Source organism: Leucopleurus acutus (assembly GCF_964270905.1).
Source record: "Leucopleurus acutus genome assembly, chromosome: 1".
Taxonomy (NCBI): domain Eukaryota; kingdom Metazoa; phylum Chordata; class Mammalia; order Artiodactyla; family Delphinidae; genus Leucopleurus; species Leucopleurus acutus.
Genome location: NC_139142.1, coordinates 146,024,219 through 146,050,794, shown reverse-complemented (window position 1 = coordinate 146,050,794; position 26,576 = coordinate 146,024,219). Strand labels below are relative to the sequence as shown.

The window sequence follows — 26,576 nt, the reverse complement described above, 5'->3', positions numbered from 1 at the left end:
CTCAGCAGTCTTGGCTGCTGTCGGATAGCTGTCGGCATGACTGCAAGTAGCCCCGAGGCTACCTGGGGTAAGAAGTGGGCCCATGCATACATAAGGAGAAGTCAGTGATGGTCAAGGCTAGAGGTCAGAGATGGCACAGAGGTGCGGAGCGATTCCGGACGCTCAGGTTTACATAAATACGCACAAAGGAGTCGTGCACGCAGAAGAACTTGTTATATAAAATAGATGTACATAATCTAGAAAACCTTGATAAAAATAGCCTATAAAAATATAAACTGTAGTGAAAATATACAAAAGTATTAACAAATGTTCAACCCACACAAAACAACTCACCAACGTGAAAGCTGGCAGTTCCCACCTGGTGTGATGAGCACGGCTCCCCTTGGCCATGGTGTGTGTGCCTGGGAAGCAGGCTGGAGGCTGCCCCACCCTAGGCTAGCACCTGTCAGAAGGGCCCTCCCCATGGGACCAGCAGGGGAGGCACTGGAGGGTACAGAGCAGCTCTTTTCCTCAACAGCACAAGGAGAGGGGAAGCATTGGCTCAAAATAGTGGGACCAAACCCTACAATTCTGGAGGAAGGAATCAGCTCCATCCCGTCCCCAGTCTGGAATTGGGCCAAGCATTCCCTCTCCCTCCCTCTAGACACCTAGCGCTTTATTCCAGAGAGGAGAACCTCCTAGCAAGGGTTCCTGGTCCACTTCCTCCACGATCTCTCTCTCTGCTCTCCCATGCCCACTGCCTGACCACCGATGCTAACAGCCTGGAAATACTAACACGCCACCACCGCTCAGGGCACGGCTGACACCGGCCGCACACAGCTGGTCCCTGGGCCCAATTCAGGTGCTTTTAAGATGAGTCTTTTCAAGGCAGAACAGACAAAACAAGCATATTCCTAAAGGCAGCATTTTAGCCCACAGGACACAGCAGTTCCAGGGGGAAATCAGCTTGGAAACTGAAGTCTCAAGGAAGCTGGAGCTGACCTGTGGGGCGCCAACCCCATTCCTACTGCACCTCCTGGGCTGCTGGCCGCTAGGCTGACAGCAGGTGTGGGAGGTGGGGGCCGGGAGGCGGTCTCCAGCAGCCCCAGTGGTCCTGCGGGGGTCTGTGCAGAGTGGCGAGGCCGCAGCCCAACTCACAAGGCAACTTCCTGAAAACGGCAGGCCTCAAACAGCTGCTCCCGAAGACCAAAACGATGATGAAGTATGTTCCTGACACCTGAAAACAGACGAAGGCTTTTGGCTACATACAGAGGCCAGCTCCCTGTACACAGTAAGAGATCAAATTAACCAGCTTGACCACAGAAAAGTTGAGCTTCGTCTAGTACGCTGAAATGCCATCCTAGCTATGATACTGCTAGAAGGTTGACAGAAAAAAAAAAAAAAGCTTATGAAAAAAGTGCTGCTTCAAACTACACTGCTTCAATAGTCTGTGTTTTGTATCAACTAAGGATTATTTCCAATTTTTTCCAGGTAGTGTAAAAAAAATCCGTGTAAAATTTTCTTTCCTATTTGAGTAATACTGTCCAGGAAACACTGTCTCATATCTACACGTCAGGGATGGTCCACAGAGTGATTAAGCGAAAATAACCTTCCTTGCGCAAAGCCTCTTTCCAGGCCTTCAAAAAGGTAGTGCTCTAAGTCCCAGAATTACCTAGGCAGCCTCACACACTGGGAGCAATGGTGACCCCACAGGGGAGGCCAGCTGCTTAGAACTAGGATGCCCCCGAGTGGCAGTGGGGAGGGGACGCGTCTGGGAGGGCTCGCCAAAGCTTTGACCTCAAGTGAAGGCTTCCCAGCCCAGGCCCCGGCAGCTGGCCTCCTGCCGTCCCAGCCAGACACACTGGCTGTTCCCAGCTGCCCAACGGCATTCACTCTGCAGCTGCACCGTTGCCCTGCACAGCACCCCCGGAAAAGCTCCCTCCATCCCCTCAACCCAGGGTGGGCCTGCTTTGTAGGATGACGATCCACAGTTTCCTTGGAATCCCATCCACACGGGTAGAATGAACCAAGGGTCAACTCTCAGATGGAAAGAAGAGGTTTGCACAGAGCCTCGTGGAGCCATGCGGACAGTGAGCGTGTGGTGTCTGGAGAGCCAGCAGGTTGGGAGTTACTATTGGAAAGGCTGTGCGTGGAAGGGCAAAAGCTATCCCAGAAATGGGGCACGGCCAGCACCCTGAAGCCACCAGCAGAAGGTCTGTGGGCTTTCTATAGGCCGTTTCTGAAAAGGATGTGCTTGCTTTCCTAAGGAAGTTCCTTTATTCACACCAACCTTATGCCACCCAAAGCAGTCAGACTCTGGCCCAGGAGTGTGTGAAGTGCAGTGGGCACCCTCCACAGCAACTGTTTAAAACACGGCCCACGACGGCCCACGACGTACAGGAGGTACCACGAGGGGAGATGGCCCACGTAAGGTTCTCTAAGCACAGAGTCACCGACAAAGCTGACAGATGCTGTAAATAGGCTCTTGAAAATTGCCAGCTATAAGCCTAGCGAGGCACTGATCAGGCGGAAAGCATGACGGGATACGAGCAGCCACGTGCCATGGCATGAAGACGGCTGTAAACAGATTAGACCCCCACCCCGAGCGGAAATGAGAAAGTGCAGTTTGGCTTTGGACATCTGCCCAGCAGCCTTCCAGAGACCACGGATGTTACATTCTGGCTTTGAAACGAGCAGAAACATCTCTGCAGTTCACCCTTTTGGCACACTTTGGTTGTGAAGGCAGGAAGAGCGGCGTCACGGGCTGGGAGTGGGTGGCACTCAGGAGTCCTCCTCCTCGTCGCTGACCAGCTCGCCCTTGTCAGGGCTGGTGTCCCGGTCACGCAGGAAGTCCTCCCGGATGGCCTCCAGCTCCGTCAGCTCCAGCCGGACCTTCTCCAAGTGGTAGGTGCGCCGGTTGCGGATCTGGCGCAGGGGGAATGGGTTCAGGTCCCCAAAGGAGATACCGATCAGCTTCCTGGCAGGACACAGCACAGAGACAGAGCATCAGGGGGGGCTGAGGCGAGAGCTCACACACAGCACTCATTTCAGCCCAGCCTGGAGGCCTGGGGGTGTGGGGAGACGGACCCCGGACACCACGTTGAGGGCCCGATGTAGATACGTCACTCGGCGGCCAGCGCTCACGCAGAGGCTGCAGGGGCAGCCCCCGAATGCCGGCCTGGATCCAGACGCCAGCTCCACCACACGCTCCCCATGGGACGCAGAACAGCAAAAGTGACCCCCCTTTCCAGCCCCCAATTCCTCATCTGTACGTTCAGATAACAGCGGCGCTGCCTCCTGGGCATGGGGTTACTCAAGTTGCCGCCCGTGAGCACAAGGACGGGGTCTGGCACTTGCTCAGCGATGATGGGGGCCACGTGCCTCTGAGTCCTCGGAACCAGCATGAGGCCTGGCGCAGGGTGCGCTCGGAAAGGCTCTGTCACTGGACGGACTGACGCGGCGTGAATGGATGCATGGATGCCCGAGCAAACCTGGGGCTAACTGTCAGACTCAGTGGTGTGACAGGTGTCGTGTCAAGACGCAGTCTACAGAGAGACGTGCAGTTTGTGGGTTTCGCACTATCCCCAGGTCAAGGCACCCATCTACAGTAAATACTTTAAAATCACGGTACCTTGCCCCTAACCACTGGCCAGCGGTTTAATAAAAACAGGACTAGAAAGTGCCCAAGGCCTGGCTAAGGGCTTCCAGCGCTAATCACGGCAGCCACAGCCGTCTGGTGTTGTCACAGAAGCCGGTTCCTCGCACACTAAGCCCCCGCCTCCCTCCTGCCGGCCCCAGCAGCAGGGATCTAAGGCCTGGTGCTCTTGCAGACCCGGGAGAGGCTGTGATGAAACAGCAGTGTCACAGGACTTCCTCCCCGCCTGTCAGAAAACAAACCGTTCGCTCCTGCCGCCGCCCCACCACGTGGGGTGCTTTACTGTGACGCGTACATGCCCTTAGCATCCCTCCCTCTTACATACATTTTCAAATTTTATTTATTTATTTTGTTTATTTGGCTGCACCGGGTCTTAGCCGTGGCATGCGGGATCTAGTTCCCCGACCGGGGATCAAACCCGGGCCCCCTGCCCTGGGAACACGGAGTCTTAGCCACTGGACCACCAAGGAAGTCCCTCCCTCTTATATTTTTAAACACTCACACCTTAGACATGCTTCACTCCAAGCCAGAGGATGCTCCTGCAAGGAGGTAAAGGGTCAGAAGGGCTGGCTTTAAGAGCCGAGCTCCCCAGAGCATGTGCTAGAACTCGTGAGCAGGAAAGGCCTACTCAGTGTGGGTCTCTGTGAAACAAAGTGCTGGCTGGGGACTGGGAACCAGGCCCGCATGACCAGTCCCTTTTCTTCAACAGCTATTAGTCACAGGCTCCATACACCTGAAATCCAAGTGTCCAGGCCCTTCCCTGCTACAGAAAGCACGGCATTGGATTGATACTGTCCGCTGCCTCCGTCAGGCAGCCACCGTCAGCGCAGGCTGGGGCAGCGTGGGGGACCGCACACCGCTCTGCCTCGGGCCTGGCAGGTGCGGTCGAGAGATGAGAAAATGCCCTGTGTCAGCTACGTTCAGAAGACAACGCCTGGCGCGTGCGAGGCCCCGGAAGGTCCTGATTCAGAGACGGGTCTAATCTTGTTGCACTGCACCGCTGACCACATCTCACTCAGTCGCCTGCCTCCTCCTCGCAGAACCAATCAGGGCGCTGCAGGTCGACGCTCCTTGGAACCGCTAGTCTGGGGAGCTTATTAAAATACTGGGGCCCCAGTCCAGAGGTGGGGCCAGGGCATCTGCAGTCCTAACAACACCCACAGGTGATCCCGCCGCACAGGGAACTCTGGGTCCAGTGGACGCAGACTTCCTGCGGCAAACTGACAGGAAACTGCACGAAAGCCACTCACCAGGTGGCGCTGCAGGAGTGCGCAGGGCTGACCGTAACCCAGCCAGGCCCACCACCCCTTGCGTCTCTGCCACCCGGCAGCACTGACAACCCACACAAGACTGTTAGGGGCTGAGCAGGATGCCCTCCACACGCATTAGCTGTTGGAGTGAAGTTCACTGAACGCCCCTCCTGTCATCTTGACCCGATGTGAGATTAACAAACGCTCTCAAGGTTCACCCCAGGACTCAGCATCAATCTTTCACAGGCAAACATTATTCTTGGATATCCTATTATTGTTGATATAGCAATAAGCTTGAAAACATCTTAAAAATCTACTTCCCAAGTAAAAGATCCTAACAATCGTGGTGATATCCGAGGAAGCCAGGTGTGGCCTCAGCCAGCACCTTCTCCCAGCGTCCACCTCCCTGGTCCCTTGGCCTCACTCAAGAGAACCACAGGGGAACGGTCCTCCTTCCCCCCTCTCCGGCCCCACATGCTCTCCTGCCACGAGACTCCTGCAGCCCCGGAGCCCTCAGCCCCTCCTGGCTGACCAGAGGCCTGGACGCTGCCCAACCACCTCTCCCTACCTCAGCCAAGGAGAGAAGCCCTCCCTCCCCGTCAGGTGAGCATATCATGGGGGGGGGGGGGAACTGGTGTCTGTCAAGTAGGTTGTCACCCATCAGTGGATCAAGGAATCAATTGAGTGAGTCATGACGAGCATTTTAAATATGCAATAAACAGTGTATTTAGAAAATATATCAGAGGGTACAGCACAGATCTTTGGCAAGCACTGGAAATATTTCAACAAATTTCTTTTGTTTCAGTTACATCCACTCCAGTATGTGTGTCCTAGGTTGTGAGATAAAATGTTCTTATTATGGGTGGCAGTCAACAGAGTTTGAAAAACATTAATAAGCTCCAAATGTTTCTCAGTCAAAGGACTCCTGTGGTTTTCAAGAGGCCACAAGTCTGCTGCAGGGATCCACTCCCGTGCAGTACGGGCAGCTCCCAGCACCTCGGCACAGCGAACGTTAGCGCTGCCTCCGTGGTTCGCAGGGACGTGCGCCCTCACTTGCCCAATCAGCAGCAGGCCCACAGAACTCCCCTGGAGAACCCAGCCTTGGTCATCAGGGCCAGAGCCGCTGCCAACTGTAGTTCAGGGGACACACGGACAACGAGGGTGGCTCAGAACAGGCAAAAAGTGTGTGGCTGGGGAGCGAGGGGGTGAAGAGATTCCCGAACGCTCAGCTGCCCAGGCCAGAAAGCCAGGGGACTTGGAAGTTCAAATTCCTTCTCCACCCCCTTCAATCTGCCCCCTCTTTTCTGTCTCTGGGGGCACCTCGCTGCAGGCTACCACCTCTCTCGCCGGGACCCCCTGGGCTCCTGCTGTCAGTCCTGCTCCAACCTGACGTGCCCTTTTGGTGTCTAACCCTGCAGTAACTTCCCAACACTCAGGATGAAGCGCAAGGTCCTGGGCAGAGTCTACAAGGGCCTTAACAGCCCAGCTCCGCTCCCGCCCGGCCCCGATCCCTGCCGCGCCAGCCCCACCCTGGCCGAGCCACTGCGGCAGTTCCCCCAAACACGCCGCGCGCCCACAGCCCTACGAGCACACGGCTCCTGAGTCCCTCTGCCTGGGCTGCCCGCTCCCCACCACCCCTGCCTGGCCCAGGTCACCCGGCCTTCCTCTGGCACTTGCCCCATCCCCGGGCTTCCTCCACCACAGCTCTGAGCAAACCAGGCCGTAACACTTCCCCACAGGTTCTCCAAGGACAGGGCGTGTTCCTCATCTACCAACCTCAGTGCCTGGCGGAGGGCTTGCCGTGTGGTTGATACCCAGCAAGTGCTCACTAGATAAACAATGTGCTTCGGTTGCGGGGATTTATGCTTGTTGAATAAAGGATAAAAGCATCTTTCATCTTAGTTCCTCCCTAGTCTCTGGAGGCCGCTCCTTTCCCCCTTTTCCCTGGGAGGAAGCACCCTCTCTCACCACTGCACACCTGGGAAGGCTCTGGGTCTGAGACGGCCGGGCCAGTCCGTTCTCGAGGAAGCAGAGGTCAGGATCCCTGCCCTCCTGGACGTCTGGGGATTCCCCCAAGGACTCACCTAGCGTCAAGGATAGTGCGAGTGAAGTAACGCAGATACTTGAATATGGACATTGAATCTTGCAATTTCAGGATCTCCTCTTCCTTGTATTTAAAAAGTGCCAGGGCAAAGCGGAAGATAACCTGTGGAAAGGACAGGGAAATCTGTGAGTAGAGAAGCACCGTGGCTCCAGGCACCGGCTCCAGGGATGGAAGGCCTCCCTGCATGGCCTGCCCTGGGGCAGACACTTGACCTGAGGTGCAATTTCCACCAGTGCCTTTCTTAATAGAAAAAAGTTTTCAACTCTTTGGTGGATTTCAGCAACACTTCAGCCCAAACCAAAAATTTCCTTAAGGAGTAGAATCTTTGTGGAATCCTTCCACGTTTAGCTCACAATTTCTAGTCAATAAGCTATATAGAACTAGAAATAATTTTTAAATTAAATCAAAACCAAGGTCCTCTGATTCTGAAACTCTTAGAAAGCTCCACCTCCAGAGGCAGTTTTTATCTCACCTACTGAAACTAGGGTCTGAATTTCTGACTTCTGAATATGGTGAAAGAAAATAATTTTTTTTTCTTTTTTTTTCTACTGATTTGTTTCTGGGTCACTGTGTTGAGGCCAGAGGGAATGGACTCCTGGTGGTCCTGCAAGTTCAAGCAGCTTTGGAACAAACTGCTTCGCCCACATGTAAGGGCACGGGCTGGCTTGCACCAACCTGAACTTTTTCTTATTTAGAAAACAATATTTACAGAGTTTAAATAGATTATCTTTCTCTTAACATCCCTACCTGTGGCCCAATAGGGAACACTGTTTAAGCCCTGGTTGAGAATTCTTTTCAATAATGACAGACTAGATTAAAAAGTTGATAATGTACTGTACTGGACAGAGTGTGAGGTAATATACACACTCAAACTTTGCCGGTGGGAGTAGAGATTGGTAAGGCCCTTCCGCAGGGCAATTTGGCATTCTCGATGAAAACTACAGGGTCCTTTGATTCTGGATTTACCCTGGACCTAGCACTTCCACTTCTAGGACTAAACCTATAGGTGCACTTGCACCTATAGAAAGACAATTATAAAGAGTCATGGCAGCACAGTCTGAAGTGGCAAAAGACTGCAAACAGTGCGAGTGTCCAGCATCAGGGGACTGCTATGGAAATTTCTGGTTCATCTGTAGAAGGACATACTATGCAGAGTTTAAAAAAAAAAAAAAAGAGCCAGATCTATATGCCCTGATATGAAACTATCGCCAATAAATAATAAATTAAAAAAACACATTTTAGATATACATAAAATGCCTTGAAAAAAAGATACAGTACATTGAGAAGAACGGCTAGGAGACTGGGGATCTCTTTTCTACTGCACGCCCTTAGTTATATGATTTGAGTTTATCATGTGTTACTCACAAACTGATTTTTCTAAAACATAAGACAGATTGGGTGGGAGGCTTGTGGGCAGCGGGGCTCTGAAGTTGTCCCCCCGAGTCTGCCCCTGATCCTCTGTTTACTCTGGGCCTCTACGTCCTCATCCATACAGTGGGGATAATACCGCCATCTGTTTGACAGAAGTTGAGGCTCAGACTGCAAACCATCAAAGCCCCCATGCCTGGCACAGGGTTTGGCAGAGACTCAATGTTTCTGATAAACGAGCAAATGACTGCAGTTTCCTGCGACCCCAGACCAACCTCCAGCAGCACCTGGTGCTGGGATCACTCTGCCCCTCGGCACCCTTCCTGCGTCCCAGCTAAGCCGGCCACTCTGCTGCCACTGCCGCTGCCCACGGAGTCATGCAGCAAGCAGACCCACCTTTGGTCCCTCGTAAAGGAAAGAGTCCCATATTTTAAAGAGGATGTCACTAACGACGCTATCCACAAACACCACCAGAAACCAGTTGAACGTGATGAGGGTGTAGTCCACTTTGTACTGTTCAAAGTGGGCATGCAGTCGAGGCAGCTTCTCGCTCATGAGGTCTCTGAACACCCGCTGGTCCACCTGGAGAGGGAGCAAAGGGGAGAAGTGTACGGGGGCTGCCACTGCACTGAGCAGGCCATCCGGGGCCCCGGAGGAGCTGCAGGCCCATCACAACACACAGCAGCACAGCTGTTCCAAATGCGTGGCGGGCTCACCCCAGAGTGGACTGCTCTGCACCCACTCTGGGGTGAGCCCGAGAAGCAGCTGCCTTGCACACTGCAGGTGCTCACCAAGTGCCCCCTGACTGTCATCCTTTCCACAGGGTATGGGGGTGGGTTCTGTGGCCTGAAAGCCACTCCTGTACTCAAAATGCCCCATGAAAATGGGCTGCTGCAGAGCCGGTGGTGTAGCCGGTCTTGCTAATCCACGTGGAAATACAGAGGGTGCTGCTGCAAAGGGCCATATACCCGAGTCCCGGGCCAAAGAGGAAGTGTGATATCACCAGATCCATTCACCAAATATTTACTGGGCTGTGTGGGGCAGTGAGGGAGCAAGGACTCCAGAGTCAGCTGGACCTGAGTCTGGCTCTCGGCTCTACCACTTTCTAGCTGGGTGGCCTTGGGCAGATCATGTTCTAGACGGCTCTGTGCCTCATCTGGAAAAGTTAATGATCTCTCTCTCCCAGGGCTACTGTGAAGATTACATGAGACTTAGGTAAACACATATCAAAATAGGTGGCTGTTACCCCTCCATGCTCTGTGTCAAGCAGGGGCCAGTGCTGGGCAGAGAGTTGAATCAGGTTCAGCCCTGACCTCTAGGAGCTAAAAGACAAGTGGGGAAGCCAGATGTATGGACTGTTACGATAGCTGTGGCCACCAGGGCTTGGTAAAGATGTGTTTACAGAGCATTACAGAGCCCCGGACGGGTCCCAGCCAAGCCTGGAGGAGAACAGCCCTGCAGTGGGAGCACAGGATTCTGGGCAGCAGGGGTGAGAAGGACGCAGCTCAGCCCGGCAGAAGCACCAGGTCCCTGAGGGGCAGACCTCACCTACAGGCCAGGGGCTTTTCCAGCCTTTGTCTGTGACCCACAAGAAAATATACATCAGCCATCACCTAGTCTGTGTGCACAGAAGAGAAACAAACTCACAAACAATACTTAACCTCACAAAGTAGGACAGTTCTACTCTATTCAACTTAATTTGATGAAAAAAACAAAAAAAGCTAGTGCCAATCCCGATTACTCATGTTTGAAAAACGCAGCAGGCCATGAAGGAGAAGCGTTAAGAGGCTTTAAGCAGGAGAGTGATGTGGTTGGATTTGTCCTTTAGATCCATCTCTCCACCTGAAACAGGGGGCCAAGCTGAAGGGGAAGCAAGGCCCCATGGAGGCCCCACCACACCTGGGGCAGAGGTGATGAAAATCTGAACCAAGGAAAGGTGGTGGGAGGAGAGGGGCGCCTGGATTAGAACTGTGTAGAGGTAAAGTCTGTATGAACCTACGGACCCCTCTGCTGTCAGAGGTCAGGAAGAGGGGTGCTCAGAATACACAGGCTTCCCACAGGGGCACGGAGAGGGCAGAGCGTGGTTCCCTGAGGCCGGATCACAGGAATGAGGGCTGGGCTGGGGGAGACTGGGACACGCTGGTGCCCGAGGGGCATCTGCAGCAGGATAACTGCAGCCCACCAGGGACCCGAGGCTGAGGCTCCAGGGCCTGGGTGGAGTGACGTCACCTTAGGTGAGTGGTGAAACTGTGAGAAAGAGACCAGCAGAGGAAAGCAAGCCACAGATGCACAATGGGCCAAAGCCAGGCCGTCCAGGAACGAGAGCGCAGTGAGGAAGAGCCAGCTGCACGGGAAGTGTATCACCTCCTTAGCGTTCCCTGAATGGTACACTGTGAGGGGAGTGTGAACCGGTACAACCATTTAGGAGAGCAATCCGGCAACACCCAGGAAACAGGAAGCCTCACCCTACAGCAAGCTTATTCCTAGGAATGGATCCCAGAAAAACCTGCCAAACTTTCACCTGCATATCAGTCAAGATAAGATAGAAGATGTGATAATTCTTGCGATTACTGAGATACTAAAATAACTAAAAACAATCTAGATAAATGTTAAAATGACATTTTAAAATGTCCTTTTTTTAGGACAATCCAAAACTCTGAAAATCTCAATTGTTTATCCTTTTGGGAAGGTCTGCTTTTTAAAAAAAATATAGAAGCCATTATAGTCAAAAATTGTTTTTAGAAAAAGAATGTTACATAGGTTCAAGTAGGTATCATTGGTTGAAATTTAAAGTTTTAAAAGTAACTTAAAAAACTAAAAAACATTATTTTTTACAGAAATGATTCCAAAAAATTGTGAAGTCACCCTAGGGTGCACAGAGGATAAAATACAGGAATCATGGTTGGAAACATACATTTTTGTCCAGTTTGCTTTCTGACTAGAAGAGACAGAATTTTGAAGATCTAAATTTGCTGAAATGAAATATAATTAAGTTTTCTTGGAAGACTTAAAAAACAAAAGTATATAAGAAGTTATAGGACTTCCCTGGTGGCGCAGTAATTAAGAATCCACCTGCCAATGCAGGGGACACGGGTTCGATCCTTGGTCCAGGAAGATCCCACATGCCGCGGAGCAACTAAGCCCGTGCACCACAACTACTGAGCCTGCGCTCTAGAGCCCTGTGAGCCACAGCTACTGAGCCCGCGTGCCTAGAGCCTGTGCTCTGCAACAAGAGAAGCCACCGCAATGAGAAGCCCGCGCACTGCAATGAAGAGTAGCCCCCACTCGCCAAAACTAGAGAAAGCCCGCGTGCAGCAACGAAGACCCAGTGCAGCCAAAAATAATAAATGTATTTTTTTTAAGTTATAAAACCATCCCATAGTGTGCAAAAAGTATCAGCCTCTCACCTTCTCACCCACAGCCACTTCCCACCTCTGTAAAATTCTGATAGGTGGACCAACAGCTGAAAGGCAAGTCGTAAAAGCATCCCACGCATGCATGTGCGGTAGCCACTCTGACAGGCCACTCCTGGACGTCTTCTTCGGTCAGCTTCCCTGGAGGCCCAGCTCCTCCCACTGGGCAGGGTCAGCATCACTCACTAGTGATGGGTCTTCTTTTCTGCTGGTGCTATTCCATCCCTCAACATTTAAACAACGACTACATATTTGCACACACTTCATGCTTAGCACTGGCCAGGGCTGGGGACAAGAGACAACAGGACAAGGTGCTACTTTTAAGGGGTTATAAACGGGCAAGGGACACAGACAGCTGACCATTGGACCAAGAGATGGCGATGTGATGCACTCTGCCCAGAGGGACTGGGCTGAAAGTGCCTGAGAGGAAAGGACCAGTCAGCTGGCCTTGAAATGGGAGAAGAACGAGGCACACACCTCTCCTCCCAGGTAGGTGGCAGATGGTGTCTTGTTCTCGAGGCTGCCGGGTGCTTGGCAGATGGCTGGCGTGGGGCAGGCTGCCAGGGACACTTGCTCGGGCCTCTGTTCAGCCCCTCTCAGCTCAAGAGGACGTGGAATGACTGTATTCATCTCTGTGTCCTCAGCGCCTAGCGAGGTCCTGGTGCACAATGTGCACTGAACTGACGGAGAAGCTGCTGAGCATCTGGACTGCAGCGCAGCGTTAAGGGGCTCAGGCACTGGGCTCTGGCAGAAGGCAGCTGACAGCGATTCGCAAAGTACAGCGCTGGGGGCTGACTGCACACACAAAGCCATCCGCATTTTAAGAGTGGCCTTATGCAATGTCCATCATAGGAGAATGGTTAAATACCTCAAGTCCATTCACCCAATGGAATATTACAGCCACCAAATATGATGGTTAAAAACTATATAACTGTATGAGAAAATGCTCATGCTGTCATGTGAACCAGCCAGGATAATCAGTCTCTCAATTTGGATACCTAAATGTATTGGGAAAAAGTAAAAAGTAAATCTATCAAAATGCTAACTGTGATTCTCAAGCTGGTAGGATAACAGGTGATTTTTCATTTTCTTAATATATATTTCTGTATTACCTAACTTCAGACAGCATCTATTACTTTTAAAGTCAGGGGGAGGGACTTCCCTGGTGGCGCAGTGGTTGAGAGTCCACCTGCCGATGCAGGGGACATGGGTTCGTGCCCCGGTCCGGGAAGATCCCACATGCCACGGAGCAGCTAGGTCCGTGAGCCATGGCCGCTGAGCCTGCGCGTCCGGAGCCTGTGCTCCGCAACGGCAGAGGCCACAACAGTGAGAGGCCTGCGTACCGCAAAAAAAAAAGAATCCACCTGCCAATGCAGGGGACACGGGGTCGATCCCTGGTCCGGGAAGATCCCACATGCCACGGAGCAGCTAAGCCTGTGCCCACTTAAAGTCGGGGAAAATGTCTCTTTAGAGTTTACATTTATGTTGATGTGACAATGTGAGGCAAATTTTATCTTAAATTCACATACTTAAAATAGGTCTTCCCCTTCTGCCTGTAATAACACTATTAATAATAATTTTATTGAGTTTTTACAGTGTTCTAATCATATTAAACCCTTTTAATGCATCATCTGAATTCAACCTCAGACACTCTATAAGAGGAGAATATGACACTCATCTTACAGACAGGGAAACTGAGGCACAGAGCTGTTAAGTGATGTGGCCAAGCTCCACAGCTCCAGGACAGGGCCTGTCTTCCAACCCGGCCATGTAACCCCGAGCCCAAGCACACTGAGCACACCGAGCACTGATGTGCTCAACCACACCTCAGTGGGACTAAGAAAGATCAGTGCTTCATTTTTCTCATTCAGAAACACTGAGTCATCTGAAATTTTTTTTTTTTTTTTTTTGCGGTACGCGGGCCTCTCACTGTTGTGGCCTCTCCCGTTGTGGAGCACAGGCTCCGGACACGCAGGCTCAGCGGCCGTGGCTCATGGGCCCAGCCGCCCCGCGGCACGTGGGATCCTCCCGGACCGGGGCACGAACCCGTGTCCCCTGCATTGGCAGGTGGACTCAACCACTGCGCCACCAGGGAAGCCCCCACCTGAAATTTTGAAGCTACTAGCTTCCAGGTGTCCATGAACATATAAAACTTTCTTTACTGACCTCTTTATTCGCACCTGACTGTGCCAGCTGCCTCTTCCCGCTGCTGTTCATGTCCTACTAGTTTACCCACTATCTTAACAAAAACTAATCTCTAGTTTAATTAGCAAAGTGAAGCGATCACAGGGAGACCAGATGGGCTTCTCCGGGATCAGGTGACATCCATGTAGCTGGGACAGGAACCCAAAGGAAAGCCCGCTCTGTAGGAAGGGCAAAGCTCACCCTCCTGCCGTCCTCCCACAGCACTCCAAGAGGCAGTGGCGGGGCAGGGGGAGAGCTTGGGCCCGGAGCCACAGATGTCTGAGGCCAAACCCCAGCTTGGGCTCTCCGTGGTGGCACCTCAGGCAAGATGCTTAGTGGATTTGACCCTCAGTTTTCTCCCAAGTAAAATGGGGATAACCATACCTCCACTCACATGGCTTTGTGCAGCTGTGTGGCTGCTAGCAACGGGCTGGGGCTCCCTTTCCCTGGGCAAAGAGCTCACGTGAATTCAGACACTCACTTCTGGGTGCGAGAGACACTAAAATGAAAGACAGGGCTGCAGCCCTTAAGCTGGAAGACAAGCAAGCACGCAGGACGACCCAGGATGATAACCACTGTCACCGAGGCCTGGGCCAGAGCAGTGGGAACGGGAGCAGGCTCTGAAGTCAGCTTTGGGAAGGCGGGAAAGTATCACAGAGGAAGGGGCACATGAGCTCAGGCTGAGCAGCAGCTTTCCAGGGAGGAAAGCGGGGCAATGTCATCTAGGTAGTGGAACTGTGTACAAAAGTACACAGAGAATGGCGTACCACCAGAGGACAAGGGCTCCATCACAGGGCATGCTGCGCTCCCAGCAGCCCAGCAAACGGGCAGGTCAGGGTGTGGAAGGAGGCTGGGCTCTGCCCGGAAGGCGGGGGGTGGGCGCGGGGGGTGGTGAGGATGTGGCTGAATCTGTGAGTGAGGCGGACAGAAGGGCTGGGTGAGTGAAGGCAGGAAGAGGGGAGATGAGGCAACTGCAGTGATGCAGGAGAGAGGATGGTGACCTAACAGTGAGGAGCGAATGAGAGAACCGATCTGAGAGCCGCCAGGCGGTGGCAGTGATCAGAAACAGCAACTCCAGGGACACAGAGAGAGAGGAAGGAGTGGTGCAGGCTGACTCGAGTTCCTGGCCTGGGGAACTAGCGGGTGAGGGGGCAGTACAGGTGGTAACAGAGGGCAGTAATGAGGATCCCTCCAGAGGCAGAAATGCAAATAGAAAGTAAAATTCAGGGCTCAACTAGGCAAACAGAAGCCACGCTAAACATTTATAACAGGGATTTACCCAGGGCAACAGTCACACTGGTGACGGAAAAGCTGAGAAACCAAACAGTTGATAGTGAGGCAGTCCAGAGGCCAGGGCAGGAAGCCACCCCCAGGCTGGAGCAGGGAGGTCCCCGCTGGCATGAAGAACCCGCCAGACAGGAGCTGGCACCACGGAGGAGACAGTCACCGGAAGAGGCAGTACCCAGGACGGAGAGGGAGAAAACTGCCTTCAGCTGCCGCGCCCTCCTCCGCTGGCCGACACAGGAGCTGGGAGACAGCCTGCGGGCCAGCTGTCAGGACAGGAGTAGAGCAGTGAGGGCAAGGAGTGGCTGTGAGCAGGCAGGCCAAGCACTGGCACGAACCTGGAGAAGAGGATGCAACGAGCACAGACACGGGCACAGCTGCGGTCAAGAGAAAAAAAGGCTCTTGGGCAGGACTGGACCAAATGTCAGACACTGGAGGAGGGCTGCCAGTGGGGAAGCAGGGAAAGGCCATTACAGAAGCCAGTCACGGCAGCACCCCCAGCCCAGCAGAGGGAAGAGATGCCCTGGGCTGCAACGGCCAAGGGTCTGGTCCAGGGTCGGGACTGTCCCAAGTGGAGACAGAACCCCTGGACTCTCCCAGCCCACATCATCCTACCCGCCCCCTGGCTTCAGACTCCAGGCGTGGTGGGCATGAACTGTGCTTGTTCAGATCTCCTGCTGTGGGCGGTACTGACAGCCCCAGCGCTGCCCCTCTGGATCCATCACCACATTTGTTTACAGAAGCCATGTCGCCCCCGCTGCTTCCAGCCAGTGAGTGAGCAGGGAGGGCGCTAATGCAGCCCGTTCCCACTGAGATGTGTGCACCTTTAACAGGTGACGTTGGCTTGAGGACGTCACACAGGGCTGGCCGAAACTTTCTCAGAACCTCACAGTGGGCTGGGATTTTTCCCACCTACCCAAACCTCCTTCCTTCCCCTGGTCTGGGGGTTCACGGGGCCTTCCCAGTCCCTCCCCTAGATCCTTCACAGGTCTTTTTCCTCAGAATCTCTGGCACATCTGCTTCTGCCTTGGTCTCCACTTCTTGGAGAACCCAAGCTAACACACCAAGCTCCCCAGGCACCCCTGGATCGTGACTTAGCTGGCCAGGCAGGCCGAGCCCGGGGTAGACAGTGCTGAGCAGTGACCACAGAGCAGGTCTGCAGGCCTGGTCTGTTTCTCTCTGGATGTAGCAATCACTCTGCTGGCTTCCAGGGCACTAAGTGAGCCTGACCTGGCACTTGCTCACAAGCAGCCCAGCCCAGTCTCCAGGGCTCCAGCCTCGGTGTGCACCTTGTTCAGGGGTCCACACACATGGAGCCTCCCCCACCAAGGCTTAATTCAGGCCACATTTCAGCTCTAATTCTACAGGTTTTTGACTTGAAGCACAATATTTTTAGAAGTACCTGGGATCCTAAAAGAGTCTTTGTGTAATAGTCTCGAGGCATGAAAACTTCCACTATGGTGACTAGACACCAGAAAGCGTCTTCTTGTTCCAAGTATAGGAGGGCCACTGCCACCAATCTACAAGCAAACGGAGAACAAGGTGAGCGCCAGCCTCCTAGCCCAGACCCGGGCAGCACGGCCCGTCTTCACAGAGGCCTCTGCAGTATGCTGCACTCTCTCACGGCCACAGCAACTTCTAGTTCTCCAAGAAAGAACACTAAACGAGTGTTCCTTGGCGAGGGTGGCATTTCCTAGTTTGAGAAGCAAAGCTACAACCACATTCCTTCATTTGGTTTTTGTTTAAAGATGATGAAATTGTTTCCCAATGAGCAGCCAGCCTCATTTTTTAAAATGTTTTCACGATAAGATTTTTGCTAATGCAGCTAATTCTTCGAGTTTTTTGTTCAAGAAGTTCCAACTAATCCTTTTATGCACAAAAAATCCAGGGGTGAATATAAGGGGAAAAGAACACATGATGGTTTAAAAACAACTTTCTTGATACCAGTCTACTTGAAACGGGGCTGCAGACAAATGAATCACTGCGGTGGGGCTTTCTCAAAGAACTGCATCCACGGCACACACGTGGGGTGGGAAAGGGGACCATATGTATCACCTGTTACGTCACTCACAATGGAAACTTGGGTCTGGCTAGTTACATGGTCACCACTGAGAGGTTACTCATCCAGTAGCCCCAGGTTTGGCTCTGAGCGGGCATTCAAGGGCAGAAGGCTGAAAAGGAAGAGGCAAGAGAAAAGCCCCCTCTACATATCCAAGAAGCTCTGCTCGCGACACGAAGCTTCTGCGCATCACTTATGGAAGACCCTAGAGTCGCTTCTCAGAATCTGTTTTTGTTTTCTTCCTTCCTTGGATAAAATTATAATGAAATCTCAAAAGGTTAAAAAAAAAAAAAAGAACTGGGAAGGGGATGTCTTGAGTAGGCATGAATGGGATGGAGAGTAGAAAGGTTACAACAGGTAGAGATGGACAGGGAGAGAAAACCAGGACATGCACAGCACCTGCGGACGCCAGGAGACAGGGTAGAGAGACTGAAAAGAGCAGAGCCTTTGACGACATCACTTTTAGTTAACTGAGGTTCCAGATGACAGGCCTGAATCACTGAGGAAAGGCTAGCATTCTTCTGCTGAAGTTCTGGGTTCACAGTTCTGTTCTCATGTACAAAATAATGTGGAGAAAAAAAGTCCAGTAAAACGGTTAAAATTTAGAGGTCCTAATGGTGATGGTACGGAGAAAGATTTAATTTTCTGGAAAGTCTCCTTATGTGTGGAACAGCTGATTCCATGACAGTGTCAGATAAATGGGGTGTTACTGCACCCCTAACAGGCATGCTCCAGTCCTCGCCAAGATCCCTTAAGTTTCGGAGGTTTTTAGCTTCCAGGAATTTTTAGACTGAGTATACAATGTGAACTGTGCATTTAAGCAAAACAAGGCTGCTTTGTTAGGCAATAACTTATTTACAGGCTTTTTTTTTTTTTAAATGGGGACCATCGAGGAGCAGCCACAGTCCCTTTTACTTTCAGGGCCCAGAGAGGGCACCCTGTCCATGACTTCCTGGAAACCATTGGTTTCAGGTCTTAACCAACTAACATTCCAGTTTAAAAGCTTTTCTTCCTGCAATACTCTCATTTCAGATGCAAACAGATAGCCCTTATCTGGAGGTCAGTATCCAGCACAGATGAGGATTAAAAAGGCCCATGAGCTGCCAGAATAAACTTCAGCATTCAGAACTCAACGCATGCACTTGACTTAAGGAGAACTGCTAAAGGTGGCACACGGAGCTTCTTCATTCTTTCTCCATATTTCTAGCAAGCTTGGTTACCTACTTTGATTACACAGAGGAATATAAAAGGACTCTAATGACAGCAGCAGAAGTGCACCAGCGAGGTAAGAGACAGACAGGAGGTAAAAAGCAGCCACAAGCACTCAAAGTCCAGTGATGGGGAGCAGCTCCATGGAGAACAGACCTCAGTACCTCCCGTGGCCTCATCCCGGTGCAGCTCAGCTCGGAATGAGGAGCCTGGATCATTTAGAGAAGGGGAGAGGCTTTTCAGTGTCCTCTGCCTGTATGCCAGACCTGCAGAAGGCTCTCATCCAAAAAAAACAAAGTTTGGGCTCTTCAAGGGCTAGGTTTAACCGGCTGAAAAGTTGTTTGGGGCAACCTCTTGACTGACAAAGATCCTGTATAAACAAGCAGTGGCCTTGTTTTCACATCAAGCATTATAAATGAATGATAGCAAACTTCTGATCAAAACCTGAGTGTGATGAGAACAACAAGGAATCAAAATGATTTCTCATTTTGTTGTTCCAAATAGTTTGACTTTGGCGTTCTTAATATTGGATTGGCCAAAAAGTTCATTCAGAAAACCCGAACGGACTTTTTGGCCAACCCAATACTTTCCAAAAGCATGTCTGTTTCTCTCAATTATTCTAGCATTGGGGATACTGCATAATTAAAACTAGCTTACTGCAGCTATTGATATTTATTTCCCTTAAAAGACTGGTTTTTCTTGGCTCACCAGGAGGGGAGGGGGCTGTCAGGCAGCGCCTGGAGCTACAAGTTATCTTAACAGCAGAGAGGAGCCCTCGTGGGCCAGGCACCCACCTGTTTAGACCTTGGCAGTAGCCAATGTCTGGATTCCGCCAGGAGAAGGCGAGCAGGACGTTGCGCAGCTTCTGTATGCCTTCCGAGGTGGGGCACGAGTAATGTTTGTTGTTGGGCAGAGTCCGCAGCAGGTCCAGCTCGATCTGCTTGGAGGCCGGGTTCTGTTTCTCCAGAGCCTTCTGAAGCAAGGTCTGGAAGTAACCAGGCTTAATGCTGTCCTTGAATTTCCTGGTGTGGAGGTCCACACACCACTTCCACACCTTGGAACGGTGCTCATGTGGAATGCCCGCGCGGATCAGGTTCTTCAATTCTGGAGAGCACATCATCTCCCTGTTCACTGTGCTCGCAAAATAGTTTTCCCACTTGACGCCAGTGGAAACCTCCTGGTTTTCTGTGAGGTAGAGAGTCTTCAGGTCCAATGCTCGGACTTTGGCAACCAACTTCTCTTCCTCGTCATCCTCTGGGACAGTCTTAAACCCATAAATGTCATATTCACTGTTGAGAAAAACAAAAGGAAAAATTAAATGATGCAATGTGGCAAAAAGGCCAATGAAACAGAAAAGAGAACCTAGAAATCTACCTATGTGTAAATGGCATTTTGATATATAACCAGGCATTTCAACTCAGTGAGGAAATAATAAACTGCTCAATAAACAGGGTGAGAATAACTGGCTATCTATATGGGAAAAAATTATGTTAGATCTTTCCTTGTTACTATACAGGACAATAATTCTAGATGGCTGAGGTGCTAAATGTGAAAAGTACAAAAGAAAATACAAGCAATACTGCAAATACAAGGCTGATACATTTGGCTACATTAATATACATGTGCACGCATGTTTATATAGCCTACATATACACATCCATAACACTTATGCTCGAAAAATGTTTTAAAAAGTGAAAAGACAAGGGAGAAAACATTTGTAAGACATTAGGGATGACAAAGAATTAAGAATTCTTTAATTCTTAAAAAGAAAAAGAATTATTCTGCTGTGGTAGGTAGAATAATGGCCCCCAAAAATGTCCCTGGAACCTGTGAATATGTCACGTTACGGCATGTGGAATTACAGTTACAGAACTTAAGATGGGGAGATTATCCTGGGTTAGCCGGGTGGGACCACAGTAAACACAGGAGCCCTTAAAGTGGAAGAGGAAGGCAGAAGAGTGGACCAGAGATGCGACAAAGGAAGAAGAGGCAGGAAGGATGTGAAGTGGGAGAGGGCCTGGACCCACGGTTGCTGACTTTGAAGATGGAAGAAGGCGGCCACAAGCCAAGGAATGCAGGTGGCCTCCAGAAGCTGGGAATGGCCACACCTGACAGGCAGCAGAAAACAGAGGAAGGAAACAGAGACCTAGTCCTACAAACAGAAGGAACTGTATTCTGCCAACATCTTGAATAAGAAAGGACACAAACTGTCTCCTAGAACCTCCAGAAAGGAACGCAGCACTGCTAATACCCTGACTTTCATCCAGCGAGACCATGCTGGGCTGCTTGACCGACAGAACTGTTGCATAATAAATATGTATCACAAACTTATTGGCTTAAAACAATAATTTATTATGGCAGTCATAGAAAACCAATAAAAAGGGCTTTCACACACTGCTGCTGAGTGTGTAAACCTGTACAAGAACTTTGGAAATCAGATCTAGCAGAGCTGAAGATATGCATTCCCTATAGGTCAGGAATTCCACTTCTAGCCTACACCCTGGAGAAACTCTCTCACGCAGACACACGGACACATGGACACATGTACCACGATGTTTACTGCACCACGGTTTGTAACAAGGAAAAATGGAACCATTCTAAGTGTTCACCATGAGAGAAGGAATAAAAATGTGAAGCTGTGAGGCAGGTAAAAAAAAATTCTCAGGAGCTACACGTATCAACCTGTATAATTTCAGAAAACAATGTTGAAAGAAATAAGTTGCAAAAAGGTATGAATATGGTAGGATTAGCATATTAAAACATGTCTTCAATTAGAGGTACATATTGAAGTGTTTAAAGCTGAAATGACATGTCTGATACTTGCTTTAAAATATTCCAGGGGGGGCAAAAAAAAAAAACTTTGGAAGGGAATGGTACGAAGAAACAGGATTACCAAAATGTTAATAATTGCTAAATTATTGGGTAACAGGTTGCATATGGGGGTTATATGATTCCGTCTACTACTTTGTATGTTTGAAATTTTCCATAATGAAAAGTTCAAAGTAAATCAATATACACAGCTATTGTTCTAGTCATACATGAAGTTTGAAAAGATACAACATGAATAGTAAGAGCCGAAAACACAAGCAGGAAGAAGACGTGGTGCCCTCAGGACAGACTGCTAGGCCGCCCTCACGGGAGTCCCCCGCCACTGCGGACGCAGCACAAGCGCACAGCATGGAGACAGCGCTCCTGGCCTGGGAATGGGGCTGCCCAGTCTGGGGCCACGTCCTTGCCACTCACCATCTGTGTGACCTGGGCAAGTTACATCACCTCCCTAACCTCAGCTTCAGCATTTTCTGAGCGAGGATACAAACATCTGCCTGGCTGAGCTACGTTAAATACAAGCCTGCACATAAGGCCCTTGGCACGGCTCCCGGCACACAGGCCTCCGTAAGAGTTTTGTAACAATGGCGTTGGTCGCAATCTGACAGCATAGTTTTACCTGTCGACTGAGGAACATGGACAAGGCAGGCCAGTGCTGTAAGCGCAGAGAAGGGAAAGAGTGGGTCAAGCTGAAGCCAGGCTTCCCCTGGGGCAGGGGTGGGGCTGGAGAGGCTGAGCCACAGCAGCGAGCAGGGCCTAGGCACAGGGCTGCCAGAGGGGCAAGGGGGCGGAGACAGGAGGAGACCGGACTGAGTGGATTTGCAGATTTCCCCTTGAGCCAGTATTTCATGAATCTCAGTTTTAAGAAACTAGGATATGAAGGTTCTTAGTCCAAGATCCATCACACGCTTCCACACTCCATGATTTTCTGAAAAGTATATGCAGTACTGTGTGTGTGTCCAACTGCATTTTGGGGCCAAGGGTGTCCACGGCTTGTATCAGACCCTCAATGAGTTCTGAACCACTGAATCAGGTTACCCAAGTGTCCTTCCCTTACAGAGAAGACCCAATTTTCCACTTAGGGTCCCCCTTGGCTTTCAAACTACCCATGGGTGCAGCCATGTCTCTGGAGAGGATTCTACTCCTAGGAAGACGGGCTCCTCTTGCAGCAGGACTGGCTACCACCCACGTTGGCATGGTACATGGCAGAAAGGTCTTGGAATGAAAACTTAGGCTGAACCCCAGCTCTGTTACTTGATTATTACAGCAAGACTTTTGACATTATCTGTTCTAATGACTGGACGGTCCTTGTCATGAGCATCAAACGAGACACGGAGAATTGTGTAAAGTTCTCAATGAATGGCTACTGCTGTTGAAAGAGGGGCTTGAGAAATGGGTCCCACTATCCCCAACAGTCGCTAGCACCTTTACCTGACGAGATGAGGTTTAACGAATGCTTGCTCCGGATGCTCCGGGCTCTCAACCTGCAGAGCATCCTCCAGCAGCTGGGCTATGACATCCCGAGAAGGCCCTTGTTCTTCTGAGCAAACTGGTGTCTTCATTTCTTGGAGCAGTATCAAGTATTTGCTTTCTATCTGGCAGAGCTTGGCTTCCAGGCTAGAATACTACAGAGAATGTGGTAGTTACCTCCAATTAGACAGAGACACAGGAAGAGCAATCCTTAAGTACCTCAAGCAATCAAAGAATGACAAGCCAAGAACCACTAGCAAGTGAGCCAGAGAGAGACTGTATCAAAGACAAGAGATGGGGCTTCCCTGGTGGCGCAGTGGTTGAGAGTCTGCCTGCCGATGCAGGGGACATGGGTTCGTGCCCCGGTCCGGGAAGATCCCACATGCCGCGGAGCGGCTGGGCCCGTGAGCCATGGCCGCTGAGCCTGCGCGTCCGGAGCCTGTGCTCCGCAACGGGAGAGGCCACAACAGTGAGAGGCCCGCGTACCGCATAAAAAAAAAAAAAAAAAAAAAAAAGATAAGAGATGAATTTATGCCACAGGCCACCTGTCTTAATTAAATGGCCCACATGGGCCCCGTCTTCCTTCTAGAGGGTATGACACAGAAGTACCGGTAATAAGGCCTCTGCACGTCAACACACATATCAGTTCTGGACAGGGTTGAGGTGAGCAGCAGAAACCAGGCCACACACCCATTACTGAGGTCAAGCTGAGTGCCACTTGGACACGAGCCCCAAGCAGCCATCCCATGCAACATCAATACTTTCCTAGGACGCTGTGACCCAGAACTAGCTCTCATCTGCTACCTTATCAGACAAATCAATACACCCCTGGAAAACATGCAGGAACAAGGTTTGGGAAGATGTCCTGAGGACTGTTCAAAAGGTATATGAGGCATACAACAGCTGCTGACACAGTGTCACTGAGCTTCATTTGATTCTAACTGGGAAGTCTGTGATGTCTCTACACCCTGCAAAGCCCTTTCCCGCCACAGTCACATCTAACTCTCAAACCAACCCTATCAGGTTCACAGAGGGGGCATCACCCTCACCATCCCCATTTATAGATAAGAAACTGAGTCACACAACTCAGTAGCATAAATCAAGATCCAAATAACCTTAATTTGGGGGAACCTTAGAATTGTATTTAATTTTTTTTCTGTAAACTTCATTATATGTGTGAATAAAAGCCACCTCTCAGGACATTTCTATTTGTCTTCATCATGAAGTGAAACTAAACACAGTGCTATGCACTTTATATACTTTAAATATAATTTGGTATCAATAACCACACCCTCCAAGCATGTGGGTTGAACTGATTTTAAAGCATGTCCATTTTTAAATGGTTTCTGAATCATACCTCCCACCAGATCATAGAATATAACCACCTGACCCACCTTTGCCATCAGATCCCTCTCTCTTCTTTCTGCATTTCTCCGTAGAGCTGAGAGTTCCAAGATTTCCTTATTCAGAAATTTATTTTGCGTTTTGTACCCCTGTAGATTATCCTGTTGCAAAAAAAAGGTCCATCAATTCACATTGGTTGAATGTTGATTAATTATTCTATATCAGCGGTCCCCAACCTTTTTGGCACCAGGGACCAGTTTCATGGAGGACAATTTTTCCACAGACCGGGGGGTGGGGGGATGGCTTTGGGACAATTCAAGCGCTTTTCATTTATTGTGTACTTTATTTCTATTATTATTACATTGCAATATATAATGAAATAATTACACAACTCACCATAACGCTGACAGGAGGTGCAGCTCAGGCGGTAATGCGAGCGATGGGGAACAGCTATAAATACAGATGAAGCTTCACTCGCTCGCCCACTGCTCACCTCCTGCTGTGCGGCCTGGTTCCTAACAGGCCATGGACCGATACCACTCCGTGGCCCAGGGGTTGGGGACCCCTGTTCAATATAAGTAATATTTTGCTGCCTCACCAATCAAATAGCCCTGCTAAGTTAGAACAAGTTCTAAGGAAATGAAAGCTGATTACTAGACACTTTCTGATTAAACTTTGCGGCTACCCTTGGCAGTAGAAGGTAGGCAGGGACTACTGCTGTAATGAAGGAGATGGGGAAATAAATTTATTTAATGGTGGAGATTTTTCTCACCTGTCCTTAGGAAAAGTAAGTAGGACTTATGTCCTAAATCTATGCAAATATTTTATCTACCCACATTCATTGGATACAAAAGGTAATGCCTTACATTCATTTTGTTTTTTAACTAGAGAAACTGAACAAATTTTCTGTAGATTCTCATTTTTACTTATCCAGTTTATGTGGAAGAGGCTACACACATACACAATACCCTTACCTAAAGAATTACACTTAATAATGAATACCTATAACCTACAATGTACAAGGCACCTAAGAGAACATGTTCCTCAACTTTTTTACATTAAAAAATTTCAAACTTATGAAAACGTTAAAGAAAAGTACAATAAACACAATATACCCTTCACCTAAATTTGCCAATTGTTAACTTTTGCCACATTTACTTTCTGTTTTTAAGAGAACATCACAAGCTGGTGACACGTTCTGCCAAGTCCAACTAAAAGTTCAGCCCTGGCAGAAGCGGGTGCCGCACGTGACCTTCAGCCCTTGACACTCTGAGCAAGGCAAGCGAAAGGGAACCTTTGAGACAACTGGGGCAGTGATTTCTAAATGCTCCCTACCAAATTCAGTCTTTTACAAATGTCTTTTTCCCCTACTCTGTTTGAAGTTTTCAAGGAATTTCTGATCCCTCAATCACAGGAGAAACTGTTCACAACAGCTCCAAGAGAAGGCCAGGGGTGGTCAAGAAAGGCACTGACACCTGTGCTGTCCCAGGGCAGAGACCATGGCCCCTCCCCAGAGATGTGTCCAGAGACATGCCCCAATCTCCAAACTAGAAGCCACCATGGCGGTACACAATCTCCCCTGAAAATACAGAAGAACTGAAAATGTTCCAACAGTCCCTTTAATCGCTGACACCTACGGAGCACTTGCTACGGGTTACAGGTGCCCTGTGGTCCTCAATCCCATTTAAACCTCACAACTCTTCAGCAGCCACTCTCGTCATCTCCACCTCCTAGGTGAAGAGCTGAGCCACAGGGAGGCTGCACAACTACTAAGTGTCGGGCTGGGAGCCAGGCCTGCTGCGCTCTTGGCCCAGGTGCTTGGCCCCTGACGCCCACCTGAGCTCTGATACGCATCACACCTTCTCAGTCTCAGCAAGACCGCACGTCATGACAAGCATTGAAGACGGGTGCTGTCAAACCCCAAAGGAGGTCCACAGACTTCCTTTTCTGATCAGAATCATGATGTTCTCCTTTCTCCTGGCGTCTTGAAGCTCTCATATTTGGAAACAATGAACAAACATGTTACTAAAAGGCAGGCTGATTGAAGGAAGGTGAGCTAGAGGGCAACAAAAGAATACACTGGGCCGTGACGGCCAGAGACTGAGCAGCACAAGGTGGGTCGAGGGAGCAGGACACCACAGTGTGCCCTCCGTGTCTTTGAGTCAAACTTTGCATTACAGTCTAAGGAAGTCCTGATAATGTATCTCAAGGATTCTTTCTCTAAAAAGGGAACCCTCTTGCACTGTTGGTGGGAATGTAAATTGATACAGCCACTATGGAGAACAGTATGGAGGTTCCTTAAAACACTAAAAATAGAATTACCGTATGACCCAGCAATCCCACGACTGGGCATATACTCTGAGAAAACCATAATTCAAAAAGACACGTGCACCCCAATGTTCACTGCAGCACTATTTACAATAGCCAGGTC

General features: G+C 50.2%; 1 protein-coding gene across 2 annotated transcripts in view; it reads right to left on the bottom strand.

The window, feature by feature from the left end:
• Positions 1–1,852: 1,852 nt before the first annotated feature.
• The window catches only part of TBC1D2B (TBC1 domain family member 2B), a gene marked incomplete at its 5' end in the record, with an annotated part of 81,328 nt that continues 56,604 nt past the window's right edge, over positions 1,853–26,576 (bottom strand). Inside the window, 7 exons of one of the 2 annotated variants that reach the window (XM_082851967.1) lie at positions 1,853–2,956; positions 6,969–7,090; positions 8,753–8,938; positions 16,640–16,757; positions 19,300–19,794; positions 22,763–22,956; positions 24,196–24,306. In XM_082851967.1, the coding sequence (XP_082708093.1) occupies positions 2,761–2,956; positions 6,969–7,090; positions 8,753–8,938; positions 16,640–16,757; positions 19,300–19,794; positions 22,763–22,956; positions 24,196–24,306 (1,422 nt within the window). In that variant the 3' untranslated portion in view covers positions 1,853–2,760. Of the gene's footprint in view, positions 2,957–6,968; positions 7,091–8,752; positions 8,939–12,527; positions 12,768–16,639; positions 16,758–19,299; positions 19,795–22,762; positions 22,957–24,195; positions 24,307–26,576 lie in introns of those variants that run through there. The other variant, XM_082851968.1, reaches the window with a different exon arrangement.